The sequence below is a fragment of the Onychostruthus taczanowskii genome, unplaced genomic scaffold (genome assembly GCF_017590055.1).
Source record: "Onychostruthus taczanowskii isolate IOZ18803 unplaced genomic scaffold, ASM1759005v1 scaffold1, whole genome shotgun sequence".
In the NCBI taxonomy this organism is placed as follows: Eukaryota; Metazoa; Chordata; class Aves; order Passeriformes; family Passeridae; genus Onychostruthus; species Onychostruthus taczanowskii.
In genome coordinates this window covers 35,058,621-35,067,910 of record NW_024496525.1, presented here as the reverse complement: position 1 = coordinate 35,067,910, position 9,290 = coordinate 35,058,621, and the positions used below count along the sequence as shown (strand labels likewise).

The window sequence follows — 9,290 nt, the reverse complement described above, 5'->3', positions numbered from 1 at the left end:
GCCTTCTCCATCTCCTGCCCCATGCCTTCTCCATCTCCTGCCCCATGCCTTCTCCATCTCCTGCCCCATGCCTTCTCCATCTCCTGCTCCATGCCTTCTCCATCTCCTGCCCCATGCCTTCTCCATCTCCTGCCCCATGCCTTCTCCATCTCCTGCCCCATGCCTTCTCCATCTCCTGCCCCATGCCTTCTCCATCTCCTGCCCCTCGCCTTCTCCATCTCCTGCCCCTCGCCTTCTCCATCTCCTGCCCCTCTCCTTCTCCATCTCCTGCCCCATGCCTTCTCCATCTCCTGCCCCTCGCCTTCCCCTCGCCAGCCCCGCAGCCCCGGTGCTGTTTCCTCCCGTGGTACAGCCAGCCTTAAAGGGGGTGCGGGTGCCCCCTCAGGCCTGGCTCAGGGAGAGGGTTGCCTGGCTGGGCTCTAAAGGAAGTGGAGCATCGGTCCCTCTGTAATGATGGAAAAGAGTTTTAAATTCGGTGTATTTCGTGTATTTCATTAGGAATGTGTGTGAATTGAGCGCTGACTCCGCAGGGAGCTTGGTGCAATCCTCGTGAGGTTTAACTGTGATCACAGGACGTGCCTGTTTGAGTGAATCACAGAATGTCCACGATCCACACGGACCATGGAGTCCAGCTACTGGCCCTGCACAGGACACCCCAAGGGTCACAGCCTGTGCTGAGAATCTTGTCCAGACTCCTCTTGAATTCTGTCAGGTTGTGATTCTTGGGGTTGTCCTCTGCAGGGCCATTAGCTGGATTCGGTGATCCTTGTGGGTCCCTTCCAGCTGAGGACATTCAATGATTCTGTGTTTTTAAAACATCTAAAGCTTGTTTCTGCATTATGGATTTTTGTAAAGCCTGCAGTTGTATATTTACCTGCTTTAACATGCTGCTTTTTTTTTTTTGTTTGTTTGTTTGTTTTAGTGGTAGAGTAAGAGCTTTGGAGAGGAATAAGGTCACAAAGAAGACTCTAGATCTGGCCCAGCAGTACTTCTTTCCCCCCTACTCCTTCCAGATCCGAGTTGGTGCTCTGTACCTTCTGTATGGGCTCTATAATGCCCAGCTTTGTCAGCCAAAACAAAAGGTAATTGTTCCTGAGGTTTTATTCTCAGGATATACTAGGCATAAGATGTGTGGTACACTGCTGTCTGCTTTGTCATCATAAATGGTTAGGGCATTTCCTCTTGTTTTCTTAAAATAAAAATACTTAAAGCCAGATTGAAAGCTACTGGAAATGGAGGGGCAGAGAATGTGTTCATCTGCTGTAGGGTGAACCCCATTACAACCTGAGTTACTCTTTAGAATTCCAGCAGGGAGGAAACTGAATTATTTCCACTTCCTGTTAACCAGAGAAGGAATTCATAAATAGGTGGTGAGGGTGAATGACAGCCTCCTTGCTGCTTTTAGGATAGGAGAGACCAATATCTAAAGGAATTACAAACTCAGTGCAAGGAGAAGTGGCTTGCTTAGGAACTTTGTGATATATGTTGAGTGCTACATGCCAAATTGAGTCCAAATTCTTTAAATAACAAACTGAATTTGGAGTAGTCTACAGTGATGCCATGATATCTCGTATTTTGACTTCAGAGGAATCAATAACTTTTTATGAAGATGAAGTTAGGCAATTTTAAAGCCACTGCTGGATAGCAGTAAGAGGGTACAGAAGTTATCCAGAAGGTTAAGCAGAGAGAAAGGGAAGTGGGCAGAGTGCATGTGACAGGAGAGAAAGGAAGAAATAAAGGAAAGAGAACATCTATGAGCATTTCAGTGGCAGCACAACCTGCTGTGAGTGTTGTTTCCTAATCACAAGTGAAGGGGAATGTCCCAGGTGCAGACTATTTTTCACACACTTCAGAATGTGAAGAATGAATGTTCAAATGTCAGAAAGGACTTGTTTTCCACATCACTGTCAAAGAAAGTATAATAATCTTAGGTGCATAAAATGATGACAGCAATAACAAATGCTGTAGTGGGATCCTTTCTGCAGCTCTGGACATGCAGGTGCTGTCTGTAGTCAGATCACAGTAGACTGTAGATCACAGTAGTCAGCTCAGTTAATTTTTATGGTTGAAGTATTAGTTTAACAGTATGTAACTCTTTTGTTGCAGATCAGAATTGCACTCAAGGATTGGCCTGAAATCCTGAAATTTCAGCAGGATCTGCTTGACTCCCAGCACTATGATGCAGCCTATATCTTCAGGAGACTGCGACTTGCCAGAGCCTTCTATTTCACAGCAATGCCAAAGCTAGTGAGTTATTACATTAATAACTGAGATTTTTAAACAAAATGCCCTCATCTTTGGATGCCTGACAGTTCAAGAGCACTCGTGGTTAGCTCAGATTGAGGCTGTGTTAAAATGCAATATGTGTGGCTTTACATAGGTAGGTGATGAAGAGCTTAGAGGATGTTTGAATGCTTCTCACCTGAAAATTGTTTTTTTGGTATCTAATGTCCCTAATGGATTTGAGATGTCTTACCAGTTGGGGAAATTAGTCTAGGTGCTGGATTAAATTCTTAACTAGACAATAATTTGTGAAAAGTACTGCCTCTGAGCATGTGACAGCAGAGCTGTTTTTTTTAATGTGGTTTTATGCCTTTCAGTATCTCACATCCCCTGATTGATGGATATACAGTAGGAATTCTCAAGAAGAGGTGCCTTTTAAAGTTTTTTTTTTAGATTACAAACATTTCCTCTTGTTTTAGCTGACCTACAGAACTAAGAAGAAGATTGAAGAAAATTATTTTAAAGAAGAATTTAAGGACCCAAGTAATAGAGTAAACAGCCTCATCACTAATGATGTATTGGAGGTACAGTAACCTTTAAACTACAGATTCATCAATGGGGTTTGTTTTATTTTAATTTCTCTGTTGTCCAAGAGATGTAACTTCTCTAATCAGCAGTCTTGTCCTTTGTCAGTCTCCTGTGGAATGCAGACTAAGGAACAGCCTCATCACTAATGATGTATTGGAGGTACAGTAACCTTTAAACTACAGATTCATCAATGGGGTTTGTTTTCTTTTAATTTCTCTGTTGTCCAAGAGCTGTAACTTCTCTAATCAGCAGTCCTGTCCTTTTGTGGAATGCAGACTAAGATAATTTTACCAGACACTCAGAAATGTGGCATTTAGTTTGGAAGAATTGTGGTACCTTTTGCAATACTGAAATATGCTCTAATGTTTTTTGGTTTTGCCTCAATAAGATGTAAAAGGGTGTAAATGGTTAATTGTCACTTAGAGAAAAATGGAAAAGGGGTGTGAACCATGTTTGTTTTGATATGTCTGCAGCTTGCAACTGGAGGATTGATACTTGTGATAATATGAATTTACTTATCTGCAAGTTCATAGCCTTCTCCCACCTTTATTTCTCCTTTCAAACCTTGTGGTTTTTTTATTCTATGTGCATTTGATAAAAACCTGAATAATTCAAGCCAGGTAAAGGTTCTCATATCAAACCAGGTAAAAGTTCTTACATCACTCTGTGATGGAACTTTCTTTGCAGGTTTTTTCATTTATTGCTGGCAAATGTGTATCAGTAAGGTTGACTGCAGTGGTACAGAAATCTGTGAAATAAAATGTTTCCTCCAAAGAGATGAAAATAAACCACAGTATCAGAATGAACCCTGTGTGAGCAGTGGCCCTGAATAACCTTTTTAGTTTAAATAATATAAGATACTCTTTCTTCTTTAGCTTATTTGATGGGTCAGTTCTGGTTAGCAGGATTCCTTGGCTCTAAAACTCAAATAATCTAACCACAATCAGTTTCTAACATTCCTCCTGGTCCATTGGTCTCCTTAGAATGGTTTCTGTAACCTTGGGTTTGTACATTGAAGACTAATATTGCCTTATTGCTGGAATCCTTTTTTTTTTTTTTTTCTGAAAGACACTTTTTAAAAAATAATTTCAGGAACTGATGAATATCCACGACCACTACCAGAAAATGAAGTGTGTCATTTCAGCTGACAAATCCCAGCCAGACAAGGCCTTGAGCTTGATAAAAGATGACTTTGTGGTTAATCTCAAAGACATAACCTTGGAACATCAGGAATGGCAGCAGAACAGAGTGGTAGGTACTACCAGCCACTATGCTGTGGGGCCTTAGCAGATTGAGTGAACATGTAAGAGCTGGATTTCTTGGTGTGGTTACATCTCAGATTGAAGGAGAAGGAACTGTGACACTGGTGGCATACAGTGTGTGAAACCTGAGGCAGGGATGTGTGTGGAAAAAAGGACTTGTGGGTGGTCGTGCCTCTGGGATACCACAACTGAGAGGGAAGGCCTGAAGGTCTGACCTCATGAAATACCTCTGTAACACATTCCTGCATCAAAGAAGGGCCACAGTGTAAGGTAGATGTAGGAAATGGGCATGTGTGTAAGTACTTGTCTTGTTTTTTGCAGTTCTTGGGTTTTAGCTGTCTTGTATATCACAGATGTTTAAAGAAAAACACTTTTCTTCCCCACAGAAATTACTCCGAAATGCTAAAGTGACTCTTGAAACAGAAAACAAAAAGAAAGAAGAGACTTTTCTAGAAACAGAGGTAAGGAAACTTTGCTGCATTGCACAGGCCAGATCTGTTCATTTTTTGACTTCAGATCTCAGGCTGAACTTCTAGGTCAAAGTTTGATAGTATCAAAATAAAGTCCAAGGACAGCTGGTGGGGCTGGTTGCATGGTTTTGTTTTAAACTCACATTGTTTTCTATTGAGCTGTGAGCATTCACTGCTGTGACAGCTCTTACATGATCACCATAAAAAGTCTCTCTCAGGTAAGGAGGGAAAAGAGCTGTATTTTCTCAGCCAAACACCTTTACACTTCCTCCTGGAGTTTCAGCTAAAGGCAATATTAATTTTTTATGCTACAAAATTATTTCATGTTGTACTTGTCTGCTTTGAATTTGTGTAAGATGTGAAGTTTCAAATTTGAATTTTCTCCTCCTGAACTTTGTAACAGTGAAGGCAACCAAAATTATGCTCTGTCTTTTTAATGAAATTTTTTTCCTTGAAGTACCATTTTGGTGGCATGGAAATTCTGTAGAACTAATTACATAGTTACAGCTGTAGTGAGCTATTGCTCAAGTGGTTGCCTGATGTAATATTTCAGTACTGCTATATTTCAGTAATACTCAAGTGGTTGCCTGATGTAATATTTCAGTACTGCTGTAATGGAATAAGAATATTTTCTGACTGGACTCTTGTTTCTTTACAGGGTTCTGAAAGAGCAAGTGCCCTGGCCAGAATCAAATACAAGTCTTATTCTGCAGTTGTTGAGGTGGGTATGAAAATTGATAATGGGGATGCATTTATTTTTCAGGAAGAGTTTTCAGTACCAGTTTAATGTAAATGTTGGGTCAAAAAGGAACGAGTTAAAACTGCATTCTGTAATTCAGTTTTTGAATGTTCTAGTTTCCCTAACACAGCAGGGAAATCCAAAGCTCTTATTCCTATTAGATTTATGGAACAGTACAGATAAGGCCTGTGCTTGGGGGATTTTCCTTTACAGGGTATCTTTTAATATTTCCTCTCTTTTTAGGTAGATGGAATTTTAAGAAGATGTATAAAATATGTGAGAGTTTAATTGCTCAGATTCTTTGTATCTTAGATATTGGAATCTTGGAAGATGCCTGTGAAAATGGGACTGGGGAGTTCAAAGTCACTTGCAAGTTATTGAAAACTTGATATTGGAATCTTGGAAGATGCCTGTGAAAATGGGACTGGGAAGTTTAAAGTCACTTGCAAGTTCTTGAAAACTGTTTCAGTAGCTTCTCCCTTAAAAGAATATTTTGGTTTGTCTTTTTCTTAGCAGTCCTATGAGAAACATCTCAGCTTTCTCTGTTTATTAAAATCTCATATCAAAAAATGTGTAATTGAATGAAACACAGCTCTGGATTTTATAACAGTCCAGACTTGTGAATGTGCAGTGATGTTTTCTAGGCACTTAAGCAAAATATGATGGTAAGGAGGCTTTACAGTTTAAGGCAGCAGTTTTTGGAAGTGTTTCTTTTGTGTAGGGGGATGCAGCATGGCATGGGTTGGTAGTAACAGAGAATGGATTGGGAATTAATGAATGTTTAATTAATCTGCATTTCTAATTATGCACCCATTAAGTCATAGAAGGACATTATCCTGTTAAAAGTGAAGAACAGCAACTAGTGTTCCCTCCCTCTTTCCCCTTCTATCCCTTTTCCACCCTGACATCAAGTTGTGGCTTTGGTCCCTGCTGGCTTGTCAAGTGACCCCCACAGCAAGCTCTGGCTGTAGAAGTCGAGCTTTTTTTGTGTCATTCAGGTTTCCAGATCCAGGAGACATCGTCAAGTGCAGCTGGAATCCTCTGAATCAGGGTCCCATTGTGGAAAGTCTCCAAGTCGAAGTAAAAAAGCCAGCAGGACACCACAGCCAGCAAGGAGAGGTTCTTCAGAAGTTAGAGGTACTTCTTCATTGTATCTGTGAACCTGGGGAGATTGCACAAGTTCATCCATTGCTTTGCTAACTGGGTTACATTTTGCTGTTGATCACTGAGAAATTACTTTTCCTAAGGAGATTCTCTTTCTGATATCCAACTCTTCAACTGATAGAAGTTGCTCTGCTGTCGAATTTTTTTGTTTACTCCTTTTTTGGTACAGTTGAAATGAAACTAACAGCAAAATGGTTTTGAATTGTCTTTATTTTGAAGATGGGGATTTAGTTTCAAAGTTTCAAACTCAGTTTTCAGACTTGCTTAGCCTCTGCTAGGGAAAAAAAGTTACTGAGGAAATTAATCCCTCTTCAGAGATGAGAATTAGGCAGTGTTGCTTTTGCTTGACTTTAAAAGAGTAGATGAAGTGTTTTGGAGCAGTGAAGGCATTGTGAGTTATTGAACTGAGTTGGTAATTAATTTGCTTTAAATTGGTAGTGTTAATTACTTGTTATTGGAAGTTTCTTAGTGAGCCATATGGAAGGTACTGTGAAAAGTAGGTTTGTCTGCAGCATTTGACAGCATCTCAGGAGAGCAGCAGAGAACCATCTTTTAACTTCTGGATGAGGGATGTAGAAGCAAAAAAAAGCTGACAGTTTTTCCTCAAAATCTGTGTGCAGGTGAAATGCAAGTGGCAAAGGAAACTGTGACTCAGCATGTTGGGATGCCAATAATCGTAGAAGAGGACTCAGATGGAGGAGGTACAATGATTGCAATTCCAGCAAAACAAAGACCTGTTTTTAATATCCCTCTGCTGTGTTTTTCTGAAACTAAAGCTGATATTTGGATCATGTCTTGCTGCCTTGCAAAAGCTAGATTTGGTTTTAGCCTGCAGATTGTTGCATGAAAATTGGAACTTTGAAATGCCATGGCAAAGTTCCCAGAGTAATTTTTTTCTACAGAGATTTCATCATGGTGTGTTCAGTTAAAATTGGTCCAGTTTGAAGGAGTCTCATTCTTTTGTAATACAAGTTTGTCTTGAGGAGTTCCATTGTGTAGGGAAAAGTGATTTTTTTGGTCAGTCACCCACTTTCAGAAGATGCCTGTTCTGGTAACTCTGTGAACATAGGAAAGAAGAGCCCTTGCTGCCCTCACCTTTGTTGAGGGGAGAGAAGGTTCCTCTCCAGCCTTACTTTCAGCTGGCAGTGTCTCATGGATTGAGCTCAATACAGCAACAGCATCCTCTGCTGTGCTGGAAGTTATCTGACATTGTCAGGGGAGGACTCTGGGAACTGCAGCAGGGAAATGCATGGCTTTGCTGTCAGGTTACTGGAAATAATGTTATTTTAATTGGGAAGCAGTGGTAAAGCAGATTGCTTAAAGCTTACAGTGGAGTTGCTCTGCAGAAGCATCAATGTTGGATGATACTGAGCTGCTCTGCAACTCAGAAGCTTCAGGGTCTGTTCTCTGCTTGAGAACATGGCATAATATAAAGAATCTTCTGCACTTAATTTACTGTCCAAAATTGCATGTAATACAAGGGATATTTAATACAATTTAATACATTTAAATGTATTAAAATACATTTTTAGTGACATTGTGCATTTATATTTGTTGTTTTTAGAAGCAAAGGAGCATCATGTAGCACTGAAATGGGATTACATTCTCTGGTCACTTTTATTTGTAGACAGTGGGAATTAATTCAATTTTAAATGGTCAGATTGAAGGTGCCATGGAGCATTTAATATTGTACTTTGTTTACTTTCCCTTCACTTGTCCACTTGTGGACAAAAGGTTTCTTTCTAAATCAGGAACATTCTCCATTTATCAGAATTTTCCAGTAAATTCTAAAACATTAAAAATACCCATAAGCAGTTTCTTCAGATATTTTTTGAGTATTCAGTTTGTCAAATTCACAGCAAAATCTGAAAGGTGTTGGTGAGGAGCAGAAAGCTTTTAGAATGGAGTAAGTTTTGAAGTAAAATATTCATCAGTGGAATTTCGGCTGATACTTGGAATGATAGTGTGCTGTAGAATCCAGAAAGATTTTTTTTTTTTGCATATTTAAAAATCATGAGGAGAGGGACTGGGAGGGGATCTCAAGAGCTCATCCAGTTAATTTTCTGTGCTGGATAGAATTCATTCTACTTGAACAACTCCCATGAAGGAAGATAGTGTGAAAAACCCTTTCTCTTTATTTTTTTCAGAAGTATCCCTCCCTAAGAGGAGAAGATTATTTTAGAGGATCATCTGGGTTGGAGAACCACTTATGTTAATTTTAAAGACAAAATGAAAATGTGAGAGGTAACACCAAGTGCTTGTTTTGGATACCTTGGAACATAAAAGAAGTGTGTGGGACCAGAAGCACAGGTGTTGCTGGAATACTGGTAGTGACTGGGATACTTCAGCTGTCTTGTGGTGCCTCTGTTCACCTGCTGAATGCTTCTTGTGAGAGACTGAAGTTGCTGTGTCCTGGCTGAGCTGGAAAGAGAAGTCTCAGAAAATATTTGCCCATGTAAGACATGTCTATAATCCTTTATCTCTGAACATAAGGTTATTGACTGTTGAAAATTAGTACAATAAATTATTTTTCACGGTTGACTTGCTCCATTTTATGGTGTGTAAACTTCACTGCTTATCATGGTTTTATCTCACACGTGTGGAAATGAACTTGCTGATAAGCTTTTTGTTCTGCCCTGTCTCCAGCAGATCTGGAGTTGCTGTGTATTAAAATGGAAAGACGTAAAGGATGTTCATTAATTCTGCAAATAACCCTAAGCTGTACAAGGGCAGGACTGGAATTCAAAATGATCTTCATAAATTGGAGGGGAGTGAAAGAAGTGGGTGCAGAAATAAACATGGATCTCAGCATTGAGAACAGGCACAGCATGGGGAAATACTTGC

At 39.9% G+C, this 9,290-nt stretch overlaps 1 protein-coding gene across 2 annotated transcripts in view; it reads left to right on the top strand.

The window, feature by feature from the left end:
* Positions 1-8,984, top strand: part of SNAPC1 (small nuclear RNA activating complex polypeptide 1) — a 9,698-nt gene extending 714 nt beyond the window's left edge. Inside the window, exons 2-11 of one of the 2 annotated variants that reach the window (XM_041402145.1) lie at positions 499-712; positions 923-1,082; positions 2,107-2,247; positions 2,703-2,807; positions 3,904-4,062; positions 4,460-4,534; positions 5,202-5,264; positions 6,281-6,419; positions 7,067-7,147; positions 8,594-8,984. In XM_041402145.1, coding sequence (XP_041258079.1) covers positions 600-712; positions 923-1,082; positions 2,107-2,247; positions 2,703-2,807; positions 3,904-4,062; positions 4,460-4,534; positions 5,202-5,264; positions 6,281-6,419; positions 7,067-7,147; positions 8,594-8,628 — 1,071 coding nt within the window. In that variant the 5' untranslated portion in view covers positions 499-599 and the 3' untranslated portion in view covers positions 8,629-8,984. The remainder of the gene's footprint in view (positions 1-498; positions 713-922; positions 1,083-2,106; positions 2,248-2,702; positions 2,808-3,903; positions 4,063-4,459; positions 4,535-5,201; positions 5,265-6,280; positions 6,420-7,066; positions 7,148-8,593) is intronic. The other variant, XM_041402134.1, reaches the window with a different exon arrangement.
* Positions 8,985-9,290: the final 306 nt, after the last annotated feature.